The sequence below is a fragment of the Silurus aristotelis genome (genome assembly GCF_946808225.1).
Source record: "Silurus aristotelis genome assembly, chromosome: 4".
NCBI lineage: Eukaryota > Metazoa > Chordata > Actinopteri > Siluriformes > Siluridae > Silurus > Silurus aristotelis.
The window spans coordinates 15,347,667-15,367,454 of record NC_139577.1 but is presented as its reverse complement, the minus strand read 5'-3'; the positions used below and the strand labels follow the sequence as shown (position 1 = coordinate 15,367,454).

Sequence of the window (19,788 nt, the reverse complement as noted above, 5' to 3'; positions counted from 1 at the left end):
GTTCATGATCAGTTATGTTCATTCCAGTGATCAAGGTTCTGTGAACTCAAGTTTAAGCTTGTGTGAAATAGTGTGTCCAACCAACATAGAATGCGATGTTGCTAACTAAAACACACCTTTTCTCAGCACTTTCCACTGACATAATAATAATATACAGCTAATTAGTTCTGTGCCTACAGTGAGTTCTTGTCATAACCTTAATCTTAAAAAAAACGTTGCCTTTTGGTTAAACATGCAGTTGTTCTTGTTTGGTCCAGCTAACATCAAAACTGTTTGTTATTTTTGTCCTTGTGTTCATATTCGGGTCCCACTAAGATAGACAAGCATGCCCATGCACGTGCACACACACACACACACACACAAACACACACACACACACACACACACACACACACACACACACACACACACTGCTGTTGAACTCATTCAACCCTCTATAGCATTGCTATGGAAGGAAGTCTTAAATAAAGTAAGCCAGTGTGAGTCTCCACCCTGCCATTCCAGCACATATAAATGCCTGGTACTCAGCATTGTGATATCATGTTGGTGTTTAGAACAGCTTGTTTTGTTTAACACATATAATGGATGAGTTCTTATATGGTTATAAAGGAAATGTGACAGATTTCACAAGAAATACAAATACTGAAAAAAGGACAGTGTGGGTTGTTCATGCTGTCAGTGTGTGTGTGTGTGTGTGTGTGTGTGTGTGTGTGTGTGTGTGTGTGTGTGTGTGTGTGTGTGTGTGTGTGTGTGTGTGTGTGTGTCAGATTGTGAGGTGTAGGCATGACCACTAGGAGGCTGAGCTGGCAGAAAGGAATTGTAAAAATCATGAAGCATGAAATTATGAGGAGGCAGCACTCACTGGCAAAAGTACTGTAAAGTATATTTTCCCCTGTCTGCCTACCACTGCTGTTCCCAACCTTTACACCCGGTAGCTACCCACATATAAAAACATCATCTACCTTAAGTTCTACTGTGGATTTCACAACACTGAATCATTTTATACCTCTGTGAACACCTTGATTGTAGGTAACTAAATTCTATCTAGGTCCAAGTTATCTGGATATATGAATATCTGCATAGTTTTGCACAAATCGGGTGCCTTGTCTCTTGAAGAGCAGTTTAAATACGTAGGAGCATTTGGAATAACTTAACAATGTGGGTTATTTGAAATTAAGGATAAACCTGTATGTAGTGCCCCATAGTCCACACCAAAACACAGAAATATTGTTTTACACAATGTTTTTTGGAAAATAAAATTGAAATGGTCTATTCTACCTTTTACCAGCAATAAATATTTTTCATACTATTGTGTCGTCTATCAAACATAAAATACCTTATGTTTATAAATGCCTACTGAACACCTATGGGAGGAATTGGAACGCTGACTGCACCCCAGGCCTCCTCACCTCACCTACATCATTACCTGACTTTGCAAATAACCTTTGGCTGAATGAACCCAGATCTCCACAAGCACACTCCAAAATGTAGTAAAGAGTGGAGGTTATTATAACAGCAAATAGGCACTAAATATGGATTTTAATCAAAAAGCACATACAGATTTTATGGTTAGTTTTCCGAACTTTTGTTCATATAGTGTATATTACAAACATAGGGCCTTGAGGTATGTTCTCTTTCTGGAAAAGCAAAAAATGTAATGTCGGCTGTATTTTCCATTCCACTATTATCTCATATTTTTACTCCCTTTTTCCACTGGGAAAAACATATCAGATGGTCCTTAAAGTGTTCAGTATAGGTATATAAGCAGAATCTTCCCTTAAACAGTCACACATCTCATGTGCTCTAATAAACATGTCAGTTACAGAAGATAAACGAATGAACATGTCAGTCTATTAGCCTACAGTTTGAACATTGGTTGTTGTTGGTCTTAGTGAAGTAATAAGAATTCACCTTTAGCAGTGATTAAAGGCTGCTCTGAAAATGTACCAGTGATTACTTTTTTCTTCTCTTCTGCATTAGAGAAGTGATTAAACCATATGTTTGGTCAGCGTTCACACTTTATCATGTGTCACTGGTGACTACAGATACATATACACTAGATATGCAGCTATAATTGCACTACTAAGGATGTGCGCACAGATACTGATGGATCACTGCAGTACATCTCATATAAATTCCCATGTGTATCAACTTCAGTTCTGGCTTGGGTACTTACACAAGACAAGCTTGGCAGTTGTTAAAGGACATCAGGTTTCTCTTAAGTGCGGTAGGTTGAGGAAAATTACATCGGTATGAGCTGCTGGTTTTCCAATAACATTTTCGTTTTGATTGGGACAAAATCTACAGTCTATTATAAAACGATAAATCAATCAGAACACTGTGAGGCAGACTGCCCATAGCAAAGTACTAAAAAGCAGTCACATTAAATGGAACTCGTCATTTTCAAACTGTATAGCTAAGACTTTGCTCCTGAGCTTTTTTTTTTTTTTTTTTTTTTTTTGCATATGTGTTTAGCTTCTAAATGTAGTAATAAACTGTGACTAAAAAAGAAAACCGATGAAAGTAGTACTTATAAGTACAACTGACAACTGAAGTGAATAACACTGATTATCTCATTGCAATGGCACCTGTCAAGGGGTGGGACAGATTAGGCAGCAAGTAAACAGTTAGAATTTGAAGCTGATGTGTTGGAAGCATCAGAATTGGGCAAACATAATGACCTGACCTACTTTTGAATGGCCAAATTGTTATGTCTAGATAACTGGGTCAGAGTATCTCCAAAACGGCAAGTCTTTCTGAGGTGTTCCTGGTATTTCCTGGTTAGTACAGATTTGTCATTGCCTGTGGGGAGTGAAGTCCTGCCTGTCTGTGTTACAAATAGCTGAAAAGATTATGCCGGCTATGATAAAAAGGTGTCAGAATACACGTTGCATTTCAGCTTGCTTTCTATGAGGCTGCATAGTTGCAGAAGCAGTCAGAGTGCCTATGCTGCTCATTCATGGTCTGACGAATAACGTTAACTTTGACATAGTTTAGGAATAGTTTGAGGAACATGACAAAGTTCAAGGTGTTGTCTCTGCCTCAAGATTTCCCAAATCCACAGATCTCAATCCAACTGAGCATCAGTGGGATGTTTTGGACAAACAAGTCCAATCCATGGATGCACCACCTCCTTGCCCCCACAGCTCAGAGCTGTTTTGATGGCACAAGCAAGACCTAAAAATGTTTAGCAGGTGGTTTTAATGGCTGGTCTTATAGAAGTTAGAAAATGTCATAGTACATAAGTCAAAACCGAAATTGATACACTTGTGTACTTACACAAGTGATATATACTGATGTTATCCATCTGTTCCATTGTAAACATTAGCTGTATTGTTTATGTGTAACCACATAGGTATTAAAGACTTAGTTTAAAGCAAAACATTTGGTCTTTCTCACTTCACACAAACAAAACACACAACCATACACTCTGCTTCCCAACCATTTAGGGAAAATGTGGGCTGGATGACTGGGGTCTGTTTCCGTCTTCACTGATAATAAAAGCTGCAGGCAGAGACAAAGTCTCAGTCCAGTGTTGCTCACGGGCTCCACACTTTTTCCATCAGAAGAACAAAGCTTGGTGATGTCCTTATTAAAGGCATTGATCTTTTGATCCTGTAGGATTTTTGGGCAACTAGAACGTTCAAAAGATTAAGGTTGAATGAAAGGAATTTATTAGACTGCAAATTGAAGAAAAAAAACACTCTGTACTTAATATTTGCTTAATTGTTATATAGAAATGTCCTACTCCAGTGTAACAAAAATGTAGTAGGTTTCACTTTCTTCATGTTAGAATGGGTTTTTTGGTTATATTAAGCTCATCATATTGACTTGGTTGGCTATTCTTTGAATCCGGCGGCTTATTCATTGTTTGGGTTCAAGCGTGGAGTCATGCTTTCCAAAACTGTCAACATTAATATAAGCATTGGAACTTTCCGTCATTTTCACATCCATCTAGCACCTGCATATCCTACGATAGGGTGTGGTGTAGCGGGATGGGATCGAGCACCTCCAGCCATTTTAATCATTTCTTATTTTGTTAGTTAAGGACAGTTTGCCAACACAGTGCTGAAAAGAGCATGATTAATGCTGGCACTGCTTGTGACTAATGACAGTTGGTCTGCTTGTTAAAGAGCAGCATATGGGACATTTTAAAGAGCAAGCCAGTAGGAGTACCTCAGTGGAGAGAAAGATGGGGGAAAATGTGCCATCATCAAATAAATCTAATGCTTTCCATGATAAGTATTTAGTATACCGATCACCTAGTATGGGCATCTGGTTTTATATTAGTGATAAAAGCAGAATATATATATATATATATATATATATATATATATATATATATATATATATATATATATATATATATACGGGGCAGATGATCGGCTGTGGTGTCCCCTAACAGGAGCATCCATACATAATAAAATAGATACATATATAATATACGCAACTTCAGCATGGATTCTACAAAAAAATTGCTTATTAGGCAAACATTTTGTATAACCTATACATATACATTGTATAAATATTTTTGCAAGCATTTCTCTCTCAAGTGAAAATTTTATAAAACAAAGTACCCGTAATGTAAATAAACCAAGAGCTAGGTATTTCACGAGTGGGCACCAGCAACAAAAGACCATTATTCAACCCCATTAAATTTAGCATTATAACTCACAAATAGCATCAGCAGGGTTTCCGCAGTCAGAGATTACCTCATCGGGTTCACGCTGCCGTCTTTCTATCTGAGCGGATCTCACGAGCTCTATTATTCAGCAGTGGTGGCACGAAGACAGCGTATTTTCTGAAGGCTGCTGAATCACGGCACGACCCCGGATTCCGCTAAAGACCGACTGTCGTCATCGCTGAACGCACATTGAGAATAGCTGGGGTGAGGGAGGGTGAGGGAGACACGCGCTCACAGATCGTGAGAGGATACAAAGTTTGCGTAGAAAGCAAAAAGAAAAGTTTAAATAGAGTGGATTTAATGTAATGCGTTTAAATTGTATCACTTATAGACAGCGGACCTTCTGAGTAGTAACCTTGTCGAACTATTTCATCCGAATGATCAAACCGGTCACTTCACCTTGGCTCAATGTCATTTTACAACAGTTAATCAAACAGTCAATCTGCCTTCATACCTCACACGCCAGGTAGGCTTTTATTTTCTGATGTCATCATGTGTTTAATGAATGCTCATTTATATATGGAATGCATTATATAATACCATTTTTATCGTATACAGTCGTTTGTGTGTAGTAAGACCAGGTGTGTATATTAAGTTGCTGAAAGGGAAAAACATGGCGACAAGGAATTACTATGACATTGTTAGCTGTAGTAAAGTAACAGTTAATCATGTCATTATCGTTTCTTTGAGGAAGTGTGGCTCCACTTGTTTTAGTGTTACTTTAAAGAAATCTTGGTTATTAGTTACAGAATAAATCAGTCATTTTTTGTCATTTGATATCGATAATGTGATTCATTAATGCTAGGATATTAAAATGCATAATTAAAGTAAAGATAAATCTATTTATTGTTTACATCAGTATTTTAGCCGTATTGAACAACCTGTTCCCTCCAGAAAAAAAAAGCGAATCTCCTCATGCTGCTTCAAGCTCCAGTCCGGCACTGCAGCTGTCCACCCCACGGCTTATCTCTTGCCCTCGTGCGTACTTGTAGAGTAAGAGCCCACATAGGGGATCCTTTGTTTAGGAGGGTCTAGGCATGGCCGATGATTTACAAGCTGCTAAAGTCTCCACGCGATTGGCTGCTTGTGCTGTGTGCGCGTCGGCCAGAAGCATGCGTCAGGCGTCTGCGGCAGTGTGTAGCTGTTTCAATCTGTGCTGATCATGCAAAGCTGGGCAGCTCACTTCTCATCGACCACTACAGCCACTTATTCTTCTAAATCCAAGCGATGCAAGATGGCTACCTTTTAGGATTATGTTGCCCAAAATCGAGGGCTTGCCCCTAAGGAGCGACAAGGTATACCACTGGCTTTTTTTCACGCCTATTGTCTCAAGGAGACAGAGGTGTAATGACTGTGGCTCTGCTCATTTGCTTTGTGCATCCGACTGTGTTTTGTTTTTATTCCTGCATCAGTAACCTGTGGTGATTTATTTTTTGATTTTTCTGTTTAGGTGAGCTGCAAAGATCTTTTCAAACCACAGAAAAGGGACAGAGTCTCCAAGGTAACAGACGGCCACTTTTTGTGTCTTTTTTGCTACACCAATGTTTTCTTCATTGTTTTCTTTAAAAAAAAATTGTAATTAAGTCCAGTTTTGGCACCTGCTGCTCTTTTCATTGTTTAATATACTCATGTACATATGTTTATACTGCCTGGTTGGCAGAAGCGAGCATAAGATTTTCATCTGCGCTCTGTTTAGTCTGTTTTCTACTGCAAAGTTGTAAAACAGGAAAAGAGTAGTGTATGAATGAAGCCACCAAAAACAGCTTCAGAGAAACTCACCAGGAAGGAAGCATGATTTTTTTTTCAGAAGTCACGTTGCACTCAAGGCTCGATACGCTTAAACCGTGCACGCGGTGCAGTTTTGGTAAATTGTTCTTTGATGGGTTTAAATATGGTGGTGTTTTTTTTTTTTTTTTTTTTTTGGGGGGGGGGGGGGGCATCGCGACTCTTGTTAGTAATGTGTCAAGTTAGAAACAACTTCTTTTTTTTTTTTTTTTTAAGAATTAACGACTTGAAATCCAAACCACCAAGTGTAAATCTGTGACCTATTTGTGTCTTTGAATCTTTAAAATGTGAATGTTTGTTTATGAATGGAACAAGTGGAAAGATTAAAGAGAAGGTGTTATTTAGGTTGGATTAGCATTTCTTTCTTTTGCAACGGAGCATTATTACTATTATTGTCTTCTTTCTTTTGTAAATGAGAGATTTCATTAGTGTGTGTAGTTAGTGAGATGCAAAAGATGTGAAGTCTCTGCTCTGTGTTTGGGTTCGACACGCCCACCCTGCTCTAACTTTCCCTGGTAACGCTTCCTTAGGGAGGCTTCTTAGAATTCTGTAGGCAATACGTGCTCTGTTGCTAGGTGTGTGCATGGGGGTGTGTGTGTGTGTCGTTTGCCATGTCTACTGTCGGGGTTTGTGTTTGCTCGTGCGTGTGTGTGTGTGTGTGTGTGCAATAGGGGGGTTTTTTTGCAACAAAAAAAAGGAGTCAAGTGTGACTTTCTGGGGCTTCAGAGCTTCAGACACAACAAACGAGAAACAAAGAAGCCGAGATGTGTGACGTGCAGAGAATGAGCAAATCATCTCCTTTATGTCATTGCCAAGTGCCAGCTGCATAAGCACTATACATGTTTTTACAGTAAACAAGCACACTTGATTAAAAAAAAAAAAAGAGTTGTTTCACTCTCTGCTGTTTGCACATTAGAAGAGACAGCATGAAGTCAGAAACTTTCAGGGTTTAAATCCTTCAGATTTCAGATTCTGGTATTGACATCATGTTAATGCAGATTAACCTAAAGCAGGAATCTTGCTGGTTGCTGCTCTTTTCAATTTTATTTGCAGCTGTTTTTATTAACTTTTTTTTTTTTAGCTTTCCAGTAACAGAACTAAAGTGCACCGGAGTATTTGGATTTAATTTGTTAATTTGATAGATGTCATACACACTGACTTCATTAGGACGAGTGAAAATATATGCTCAGCTCAGCAGATTTCTACGAGCTGCATGACAAATTCACGTGTTCAACCTTCAAAAAGCAAATCTCTACAGGCCACGTAGGTCAGCCAGTACACACATCTGTTTATTGATTGCCCCTTTCCAAATAAAGAGATTCTTGGTGAGCACAGCACATACACAAGCGATCGGAAAGCTGCTGCCTGAATGGGACACAACCTTTTTTTCACTGAAATCTCCATGTATATAAAGTAGGCAAGAAGTTTTACTGTCATAGCATGTTATTATTGGTAATTACAACTAGATTATCTTCGGGAACCACTTTGTCCTGGTCTGAGCCTGTGCCAGAAAAGCCTGAAAGTTGTACATAAGAATAGCCTGGCAACTTCAGAGGTGTGATCTACACTCAAGTAATCTGAGTGAGCAGCCCAGAAATCAACTGATAGATATGTAACCTGACTAATATTATCCTGAGTAAATATTGATGATTCTTGCATTGATTATTCAGTCACCAAATCTGAATATGTTCTTATGTCAATAACCCCAAATTTAACAAATAAATGGAACTTTTTAAACTTACAGGTCACAAAGTACAAATAAATATCATTAGATGAGATTTACATTCCCATCGAGACATTTACATTGAGAAGCTCTTCCAATGCAATACGAATAGACCATGAAGACGTACAGCACAATGTGATGATATACAGTACATAGGCTGCATGTGCAGGTCTTGGACATGTTCCAGTGTTGGATATGAAAAGTATTTTTTGATGTTGGCTGCTTTTTTTTCCCCCTCACATTTCAGGATTACATGCCAGAGAAGTTGATGACTATAGTGTTTTTTTTGTTTGTTTTTGTTTTTCTATCCAGCCATGACAGTTGCAGGTGCTGCTTGTTATTGCCTCACACTGCTTTTGGCAAGGCGAGTCAGTTGCATCCCTGCATGTCCTGGAATAAATGATAATAAAAACAATAAATTCAGTAGTTGCTGGTGTATGATTCAGATTTCCAGTAAACAATTAAACCACAGGTTGACTCCAAACACTTAAATTCATTCATCTGTTTAAGTGTTGTGTATCTTTGCATGGAGTTTTGTATTTATGCAAAAAGTGAAAATCTGTAATATGTAAGAACAGTAGAACCTCACTGCGTCAGAAATGTTATTGACTGTTGGTGCTTTTTATACTCTTGTTCTGTTGTGGAAATACCACAGTATATACACTATATTAATTGTTGATGCAGATAATAGATAATCTAAAAATATGCAAGAAGAATTTTTTTAATTACAAACATCACCACAAATTTGTATATTTCTAGTAAAATTACTTCATCCTGCTATTCAAAATATAAAAATAGAGATGGATTAGGCCATGAACGTCAAAAATACATTGTTTTTTTTTTTTTTGCATATTATAATAATAATTTAATATATAATTTATAATTCCTTTAGTGAACCTGCAAACACTGCACAAAATAGAACAGCCACTATGTTATATTTTATAACAAAAAATAAATAATGACAACTTTCTTAATTAAAACTTCTTTTATTGATCATGTTGGTCTATTTTCACAAGGGTTAACACACTAATCTTTTCTCCAGAACAGGACAAGATTAATAAAAAGATATTGATCAGATATTGGGACAAATGTTTTTTGTTCTCCAGCCAAAGTTTTGAGTATATTCATTAAAGTTTCTTTCGGCTTCTCCCGTTAGGGGTCGCCACAGCGGATCCTCCGCACGTTTGATTTGGCACATGTTTTACGCTGGATGCCCTTCCTAACGCAACCCTCCCCAATTTATCCGGGCTTGGGACCGGCACTAAGAGTGGCTGGGGATGGTTCCCTGACCGGGAATCGAACCCGGGTCGCAGCGGTGGGAGCACTGCATCTTAACCACTAGACCACCAGGGGACCAGTATATTCATTAATATGTCCATATCAAACGGTTCAGGGTGTAGTCCTGCTGTGGCATCATCAGGCTGTTGATTTATGATGGTCAGTAGTAATATGTGCCACATCACTCCTATGTCAATACCGGTTTAGTCATCATTCTCTTTTTTCCTACTCAGGTTGAGTCACAGGGCATCTCAGTAAATGGCACAAGTTCAGAGCAGATGGAGGAGGAGGTGCCAGAGGACGGGGCATGTGATGTATCTCAAGAACACTCTGCTCCACCTGACTCGCCCACTTCTCTTCAGAACAGTCCTGCACCAACACCAGCTGAGAGCAAGCTTCAGCCTGCTGTCAGCCACCATGCACTTCCTACTCACCATGACTCTCACAATGGTGCTAAACATGTAAAACCAAACACTGAAAAACATACAGATCACACCAAAACACAGTTTAAGCCCCAAAGGACTTTGAACATACTCACCAGCATTCAACCATCTGATGCACCTCCTGAAAAGATGGAAAATGGAAAGATCAAAATAGAAGAGGTGGAGGATGAACACTTTACATCCCACTCAGGTAGTAATGTCTACTTTGAAGATGCTTTGTCTACACTAGCAGCTGTAGTGTGTTCCTCCGTGAATGATAGGAAGGCTTTGGAGGAGAAGCTATTTGGTCAACAAACCTCAGATGTCTGTTCTTTTAAAAATGAAAGAGAAGAATCATATCAGAGTGATATACACCAAGAACAGACTTTTAACAATCCAGAAAAAAATTGTAACCCACAGCTTAAAGACTCGGATGCACGGTCCTTTTCCAATATCCAGTCTTTTGTTTTCAAAAGGAACATAAGCATTGATCAGGCCATAGCTATTGAGGCCTTAACCCAGTTGGCAGCTACTCCAGAATCAGTATTCCAGAGTCAAAACCTTCAGAATGAAAGCTCATTGTATACAAACATTGCATCAAGCAAGCCTGCACCACTCCAAGAAGCTAAATCAATACCAGAGGTTGTTTCCAATAAGGTCCCAGTAATTAGTTCATCATTGTATCAGACACCTGTTATTTGCAGTCCATACAACAGGCAAGAAACTTCCACCCACCGCAGCATGCCCCACAAACTCTCAATACATGACCTCTTAAAGGCTAGCTCAGAATGTGAAAAAATCTTGCACACCCAGGATAATGGAAAATTTAATCAAGCACTTTGTAAAACAGAGAGGATCGATGGCACTTTCAAAAAGATCAAACATGTTGATAGAACGCATAACTCAAGAAGGAAAGACGAAGAGGAGGTAGCTGCCCAGTTGGTGCAACTTGCATTCATGATAGAATCACAACACAAGCCAGTATCTTCTGAAAACAGTCCACCCAAGGGAACGCCAGTTCAGACCATAAAATACAACCATCACGCCATTGGGCAACATTTAAAAAGGCAAAACAAAACAAAGTCAACCTCCTCAAGTCCAAGGAAATCAAAAAAGAAAGCCACTGCGAATGAGGGAGGCAATCATAGGATACCACTAGCCAAGAGATCACCCAACGGCAAAGCACTTCTAAAGATGAAGGGTAAAATGGAGGCGTTGCAGCAAAAAACAAAATTGCACTCCCAACGAAATCCGTTTCTGCCCCAGACACAAATAGACTTGAAAAAGTACCTAGGACATGCTAATAATGAATATAGGCGACTTTTTAGCAACTCCCACAAGAAAGAGCACTTAGACCTTCAGGCTCTGATGAGCTCTGGAAACCAGAACACTCAGCATTTTAAAGCAGACCATGCAGCTCTGGGTCACTGCCATGGCAACCAGTGTCAACTGAATGGACATTGTCATAGTCTTACAAATGGTCACCTAGGTGCTACACAAGGCCAGAGGCATGAATGTGAAGAACGTTTTAATTCTCAGGTATCGAAAACCCACAGTGTGCTCAATCATGGTGCTAAACCTCAAGCCCCCTGTGCCATGCCTAATGTCCAAAGGCCAGACTCATCAACGAGTCCAGGGAGGCCACAAGTAAACAGATTTAACTATGAGCCACGTCAGGCTTTCGTTGATCAGAACGGGTATTGCAAAGTAGAGACATCCGGCTCTCTGACCGTGTTGTCTGTGTCTGCTAAACATGTGGAAAATGGTGATGGAGAATGTCCTGGAAAAAGCACTCCCACCAAGCACATGCTCAACAGCTTTTTGGAATCTCCTTTAAAGTTTCTGGACACACCAGCCAAAAATCTGATCAACACTCCTTCAAAAAAAACATTGGACCTCCCCTCCTGTGAATGTATGGGTAAGCTGTAAAACATCACTGACCAATTTTTAGATCACAGACACCATTAGTAGGAGGAATTTCTCAGAAACGTTGTATTTTTCTGTAGCACAAATCATTGAGAAGGAAGAGGGCCCATACTACACACACCTTGGATCTGGGCCAACTGTAGCTGCAGTACGAGAGATGATGGAGAACAGGTGACAAACTTTAATCTTGTGTTTTTCACCGAATAAATTTTTTTCATCCTTACTTCTAAGTATAAAATATGAAAGGTACATTTAAATCCCCAGAAATACAAGATAACTGAATTCTGTTTTAATTCAGTATAATATGGTATAACTACAAACCCCTGAATTTTTTTTTTTAATAGTCTGTTTTGAAGAATGGAAGGATATACCTCCCTCACTGGGACCTATAGATTTCAATATCACACAATTACATACATACACTAGCTGTCTATAGTCTATAATTGGCTTCAGTCATGAATTTCTTCAAATAATTGTCGGATGCTTGCTTTTTTTTTTATTTCTGCAGCAATCTAAATCTTTGTTAAACTTTGTGCACATAAGAAAACCAGTGTATACAAGCAGAAAAGCTAAACCTGGTTCTCATGCACTAGTGAAGTGCAACAGGAAGCCACATTTTTGTGCTGAAGGGGCCCAGCAGAGGGACTTTTACCACACTATATGTTCACAGATGACCTGCTGCAGGCTCATGTCTGTGATGCATTTAGGTGCAATGTGTAATAGAACCCTTCCTTAGTATCTAAAACCACATTTATTTTTCTAGGTATGGGGAGAAAGGCAAAGCAGTTCGCATGGAAGTGGTGGTATATACAGGAAGGGAAGGCCGGAGCTCACAGGGTTGTCCAATAGCCAAGTGGGTAAGTGGCCTGCTAAAACATATTTTATTAATTTCATAATTTTTTTGAGGTGAGGGGATTAAAGTTATGATTGATGGATGTGGGAGATATATATATATATTTATTAGGTACACCTTACTAGTACCGGGTTGGGCCCCCTTTTGCCTTCAGAACTGCCTTAATCCTTCGTGGTATAGATTCAAGGTACTGGGAACATTCCTTAGAGATTTTGGTCCATATTGACATGATAGCATCACGCAGTTGCTGCAGATTTGTCGGCTGCACATCCATGCAAATCTTCCATTCCACCACATCCCAAAAGTGTTTTATTGGATTGAGATCTGGTGACTGTGGAGGCCATTTGAGTACAGTGAACTCATTGTCATGTTCAAGAAACCAGCCTGGAAGTAGTCATCAAAAAATGGGTACACTGTGGTCATAAAGGGATGGACATGGTCAGCAACAATACTCAGGTAGGCTGGGCGTTAACACGATGCTCAATTGGTACTAATGGGTCCAAAGTGTGCCAAGAAAATATCCCCCACACCAATACACCACCACCAGCAGCCTGAACCGTTGATACAAGGCAGGATGGATCAATGCTTTCATGTTGTTGATGCCAAATTCTGACCCTACCATCCGACTGTCGCAGCAGAAATCGAGACTCATCAGACCAGGCAACGTTTTTCCAATCTTCTTTTGTCCAATTTTGGTGAGCCTGTGTGAATTGTAGCCTCAGTTTTTCTTAGCTGTCAGGAGTGGCACCCGGTGTGATCTTCTGCTGCTGTAGCCCACTCGCCTGAAGGTTCGACGTGTTGTGCGTTCAGAGTTGCTCTTCTGCTTACCTCGGTTGTGATGAGTGGTTATTTGAGTTACTGTTGCCTTTCTATCAGCTCGAACCAGTCTGGCCATTCTCCTCTGACCTCTTGCATCAACAAGCCATTTGCGCCCACAGAACTGCCACTCACTGGATATTTTCTCTTTTTTTGGCTATTCTCTGTAAACCCTAGAGATGGTTGTGCGAGAAAATCCCAGTAGATCAGCAGTTTCTGAAATACTCAGACCAGCCCGTCTGGCACCAACAACCAAGCCACATTCAAAGTCATTTAAATCACCTTTCTTCCCCATTCTGATGCTCGGTTTGAACTGCAGCAGATCGTCTTGACCATGTCTACATGCCTAAATGCATTGAGTTGCTGCCATGTGATTGGCTGATTAGAAATTTGCGTTAACGAGCAGTTGGACGGTGAGTGTATATACGTGTGTGTATATATATAAATTTATATATAAATATATATATATATATATATATATATATATATATATATATATATATATATATATATATATTTATTTATATATATACACACACGTATATACACTCACCGTCCAACTGCTCGTTAATGCAAATTAAAATTTTTATATATATATATATATATATATATATATATATATATATATATATATATATATATATATATATATATATATATATATATATATATATATACGTGTGTGTGTGTGTGTATATATACACTGTGTGCACAATTGTTAGGCAAGTGATTATTTTGACCATATCATCATTTTATCCATAATTTCCCCCAAGTCCAAGCTGTATAAACTTGCTAAATGCTTATTGGATTTAATGCATATCAGGTGATGTGTATTTGTGTAACAAGGGAGGGTGTGGCCTAAGGGGATCAACACCCTATATCATGGTGTGCATAATTATTAGCCAGATTCTTCTCCTCAGGAAAAATGGGCTAAAAAAGAGATTTAACTGACTCTGAAAAGTAAAAGATTGTTAAAAGTCTTTAACAAGGATGCAGCACTCTTGAAATATCTAAGATATTTAAGGCGTGATCACAGAACCATCAGACATCAAATAGTCAACAGGGTCGCAAGAAACGTGTCGAGAAGAAAAGACGCAAATTAACCAACAAAGTTTTGAGAAGAATCAAACATGAAGCTACCAGGAACCCATTATCCTCCAGTGCTGCCATATTCCACAACTCCAACCTACCTGGAGTTTCAAGAAGTACAAGGTGTTCAGTTTTTAGAGACATGGCCAAGGTAAGAAAGGCTGAAACCCGACCACCTCTGAACAAGACACATAAGTTGAAACATCAAGAATGGGCCAAGAAATATCTGAAGACAGATTTTTCAAAGGTTTTGTGGACTGATGAGATGAGAGTGACTCTTGACGGACCAGATGGATGGGCCTGTGGTTGGATCAGTAACGGACACAGAGTTCCACTTAGACTCAGACGCCAGCAAGGTGAAGGTGGGGTACTGGTATGGGCAGGTATTATTGAAGATGAGCTAGCTGGACCTTTTCGGGTTGAAAATGGACTGAAAATCAACTCTCAGACCTACTGCCAATTTTCAGAAGACACTTTCTTCTAGCAGTGATAGAGGAAAAAGCCTGCATCTTTCAAAAAGACTGCATCTTTAATGATTTTTATGTAAGACAACGCTCCATCACATGCATTAAAGTTCTCCACTGTGTGGCTGGCCAGTAGTGGCATTAAAGATTAAAAACTAATGGCATGGCCCCCTTCTTCCCCTGACTTAAACCCTTCTGGGCCCTTCTTAAGCAGGAAATTTACAGTGAAGGTAAACAGTACACCTCTCTGAACAGTGTCTGGGAGGCTCTGGTTGTGGATGCACAAATAGTTGATTCTGACCAGATCAAGAAACTGACTGACTTAGTGAATGGAAGGCTTGTGACTGTTATCGAAAGGAAGGGTGGCTATATTGGTCACTAAGGTTTTCTTTTTGAAATTTCAGAAATGTTTATTTGTGAATTTTGAGTTTGTTTATTATTCTTACCTGAACAGGTAAAAATAAAGTGAGATGGGAAAATCTTTGTTTTTCATTTAGTTGCATAATAATTCTGCACACTAATAGTTGCCTAATAATGGTGCAATTGTAGATATTCTTTTAAGAAAGCCAAAACTTCACTTTTACTACTTAAATGTTCAGTTTTGGGAGTTTTTTAACATGACCAAGAGCACTATAGTTGTACAATAACAAAATTAATCTTAAAAAATACAACTTGTCTAATAATTGGGCACACAGTATATATATATATCTATATATAGAGATATATAGATATCAGGAAAAATAAATAATTAGCTGCTATAGTTTATATTCTTTTTTCTGTGTTAATTATACTTCATGGTTACTAATATTATATATATATATATATATATATATATATATATATATATATATATATATATATATATATATATATATATATATACACATACAGTATATGTGTATGGTTAACACAAAAAAGGAGACGCTGAACTATAGCCGCTAATTATTTCTTGTGCCTGATAGACTCACAGTGACAGTGACAGCACTGAGAATGGTTAGTTACTTGGGTGTGTGGGTGCTGTACTTTCTGTTCTGCTATATTCGTACAGTCAGTAAACATGGCAGACAGGTTGCAGTTTGGCCTCAGTATGAACTGTTGCTTTTTCTTTTCAGTTTTTGACAGTGCCTCTGCTGGTTAGGTGTTGTAGGAGAAAAAATGTATTAACTGTGTGCATCATTTATAACTTTATAACAAACTATATTTGTACCTATGAGTTGAGTTTCTGTTTCTAGCGAAACAAGGTTTTCTTTTCTTGTAAATGTGAACATCCAAAACGTCTGGACACAAGGTCTCAGTTGAGTTCAAGGAACAAAAAACCACAGTCGTGAGCATGATAAGAGGTTGATAAACTTGGTCTTTTGCACACACTTTGTGTGTAACTGAGATGCCCTCTGCTGAGTACAGAATAAACCTGGCTCTTATTCATTAATCCTCTCTGTTTATTCATTTTATTAGACTTCAATTTCCAAGGACAATATTTTCGGTTGATAGACCTGTTCCCAACTGAGCAGTGACACTGAGTGACAGTGAAATCCCAGCAAAGTTGTTGCACCTACTGCTCCAGAACCACACACACACACACACACACACACACACACACACCAGCATTACCATTGCAATGTCAGTGTTCCTAGTGACTCAGAATGTACTCAAAACGAACCATCCCAACATGTGGCCCCTTTGCATTGAGGAGCTTACAAATTGTGCTGCTATGCATAACACCACATTTTTTGAGCATCATGTCCTTTAGAAATTACTTTTAAATTGTATTACTATTATATAGAATTATATAACTCTTTCATTTGTCCTTAGATACCTGATAAACCTATTAACACCACATTCTATGTATAATACATTTTAATAATACTAACACAGTCATTTCGATTATAAAAAAGTGCACCTATCTAGCATTGTAACTGATAAAATGGTTAACATTTTTATGATAGGGACGTGTATCTAATACATACATATGTACATTGTGTGAAGCATAGACTGACAAGTAGAGGCTAAACTGAGTGCAAGCTGAGCTAGTGTGAGGAGAGAACAAATAATGTGTTCATATATAGTTCTTTGTAATAGTTTAGACTTGGGAGAAGCTTTTAGCTTTTTAATAGATTTACTAAATCCAAACACATTCAGAGCAGAGAACAGTAATCAGGGAAAGGTTTGCATGCAAAACAAAGGATATACTTGGACGTCGCAAAAATGAATTTGAATGAAGTGACTTGGAACTTGCTTAAGGTATCAGCAATAACCCCTTAGTCTACAAATGCAGGAATTAGACCTTACTGTATTACATAATCTATTAAAACCTTAGACATGTTTGGGAAACAAGAAGGTTGCCCTCTATTATTATGGAGGTGTCACGGTATGAGCTGGTTGAGTGGAAACAGTGTACAAGGGTGTCACTAATGGCAAATTGCACCAACCCTGACCATGTCTTTTAGATTATCCGTCGGGGCAGCGAAGAGGAGAAGCTCCTGTGCCTGGTGCGTCAGCGTGCAGGTCACTGCTGCCAGAATGCTGTGTTGGTCATCCTCATCCTAGCCTGGGAGGGCATCCCACGCAACATGGCTGACGGACTGTATGAGGAACTCACCAACACCCTCTACAAATACGGATCGCCCACCAGCCGCCGCTGTGCCCTCAATGAGGAGTGAGTCAGAAAATAAATAATATTCATACACACACACACACACACACACAGAGACACACACACACAGAGACACACATTCACAAGGGTGTTATTTAAATAGCACATATGATTGAAAGCTATCATATGTTAAGTAGAAGGTATTACTCTAGGACTAATATTTCTCTTTTCGCTTTTTTTAACCCTCCTCCTTAGTCGTACCTGTGCTTGTCAGGGTCTGGACCCAGAGACTTGTGGAGCCTCATTTTCTTTTGGCTGTTCATGGAGCATGTACTTCAATGGTTGCAAGTTTGCACGTAGCAAAGTTCCCCGAAAGTTCCGGCTGCAGGGTGACTACCCTGCCGAGGTAAGTGCAGCAAGCCTTCAGTAAGTGGATATTATATTTTTAAAATGTTTTTTTATTCTTGATTGTATTGAACATATATAGATAAAATAAAAAATCACCATCGGTTTAAAAGTTCAATCCGAATGAAAATATAAACGCCTCAATCGGAATAAAATGCCCAAACCTAATGAAATTGTTATCGGTTTGAGGGGGTGAGATAAACCTTACTATAAACCAAACAAAATAAAAATTCTGCCATGTAAACACGTTAAACCGATTATTTTTACGTTTACATTCCTCTGCCAATCCACACAAACGTGTGAATAACCGCCGATATGTGAAAGTTTCCATTCCAGGTAACTAAATTTCAGCAATACATCCCATTAAGACCAGTCCTGACTATGGACCTTCATCGTTTCCTCAGACCTTCCAGCAGTAGAATGCCTACAAATACACGCTGTTGCTTTACATAAAAAATAGCGCATAAGAAATAATAGAACTCCAAAGCGCTGGCACATAAAAAACACCATATAGGATTCGATAACATCTCATGTAAACAGTCCACCGAATCTTTCAATCTGAGTTATTTTAATCAGAATTTCAAAAAAGTGTACATGTAAACGTGGCTAAGGTTACTGATAATAATTTTTTTATTATAAATAAAATTTACCTTTGGATTTCATGGTATGGAAGCAGTTATTGTAGAGAAAATTGAAAGCACTGGTACAATAAACCATCAGGTTCGTCAGCGTTTTGATGTTCATAAAGGCATTGAATAGTCGGCTTTTCAGTAGGGATGGTAAGATTCACAGATTCGCATTGGTGCATGGGCATAAAAGTTACCGATGTGATGCATCCATTTAAAAAAGTGTTTATCGGATACAAGTTGGCATTTGTATATTAATGCATCATTTTTAACATATTTGTAAAAACAATATTTTTGTATATAATTATTAGTAGATGCGTTATACTTATACATTAATATGGCAGAGGTAGAGCTGCATCTTCCTGGAGACAGAAAAGAAAAAGAACTTCTGGTTTTATTTAATCTTTGTTTTGTTTTTGCACTACAGAGGCCTGTTTGTGAAATTATATTGCATTGAATCAAATCGGGAAGGATCGCACTGCATCGTAATAGGGGTGAATCGTATCGCTTCACATCGGTAGCTGCTTCATATGCATCTATGTATCGTATTGTTGGCTATACATCAAGATGCAAATCTGATCAGCCTCAGTTATATCGATGCACATTCCTACGTTCTAGTGTATGCAGTTTCAAATAATGCGAGTTATATAGATGTTAACGTCAATAAAAAACGTGCAAGAAAGATATGTCTAAATCTTTTCACGTTTTAACCATAAGTGCATGTTGCTTCTGTGGTTTGCATGCATTAAAATGGATATGCTGGAATATTCAGTACTGTGAGTGATTTATAGTTTCATTATTGTGGGCAGTGCAATTGTACAGCAATGCCAATTTCTGTGTATCCACTTTTACTTATCTGCATATTTTTAAAGGAATAGCAGGTATAGTGCAATATAAAATATTATTATTAAATTAAATAAAAGGACAGTAGCACTATACTATATGCATATAAATGATTGTCTTTTTCGGTTCCTATTGCTAGTGTAATCTCTCTTTTATTATAACAGACGCGAGTACTAAACATGTTACTGCCGTCAACATTCCTTTCTATGATTCATATACGTATATATATGTGTGAAAAAGGGTTTATTGTTAGAACACAAAATGTAAATATAATTTTTTTT

General features: G+C 38.4%; 2 protein-coding genes and 1 long non-coding RNA gene across 4 annotated transcripts in view; 1 reads left to right on the top strand and 2 right to left on the bottom strand.

The window, feature by feature from the left end:
- Positions 1 to 5,919, bottom strand: part of slc25a16 (solute carrier family 25 member 16) — a 28,183-nt gene extending 22,264 nt beyond the window's left edge. Inside the window, exon 1 of one of the 2 annotated variants that reach the window (XM_083539312.1) lies at positions 4,713 to 5,919. Coding sequence is in view for 1 of the 2 variants with exons in the window: in XM_083539310.1 (XP_083395436.1) it covers positions 4,676 to 4,684 (9 nt within the window). In the remaining variant the exon portion in view is untranslated. The other variant, XM_083539310.1, reaches the window with a different exon arrangement.
- The window catches only part of tet1 (tet methylcytosine dioxygenase 1), a 36,453-nt gene that overhangs the window by 11,208 nt on the left and 5,457 nt on the right, over positions 1 to 19,788 (top strand). Inside the window, exons 3-8 of the mRNA XM_083539246.1 lie at positions 6,135 to 6,185; positions 9,704 to 11,810; positions 11,899 to 11,989; positions 12,582 to 12,675; positions 17,488 to 17,696; positions 17,889 to 18,039. Of these exons, the coding sequence (XP_083395372.1) occupies positions 6,135 to 6,185; positions 9,704 to 11,810; positions 11,899 to 11,989; positions 12,582 to 12,675; positions 17,488 to 17,696; positions 17,889 to 18,039 (2,703 nt within the window). The remainder of the gene's footprint in view (positions 1 to 6,134; positions 6,186 to 9,703; positions 11,811 to 11,898; positions 11,990 to 12,581; positions 12,676 to 17,487; positions 17,697 to 17,888; positions 18,040 to 19,788) is intronic.
- On the bottom strand, positions 16,542 to 17,480 carry LOC310724897. Its single transcript, XR_014533198.1, has 2 exons — positions 17,086 to 17,480; positions 16,542 to 16,677 (listed from the first exon to the last, which is right to left on the bottom strand). It is a non-coding gene; the product is annotated as an uncharacterized lncRNA (long non-coding RNA).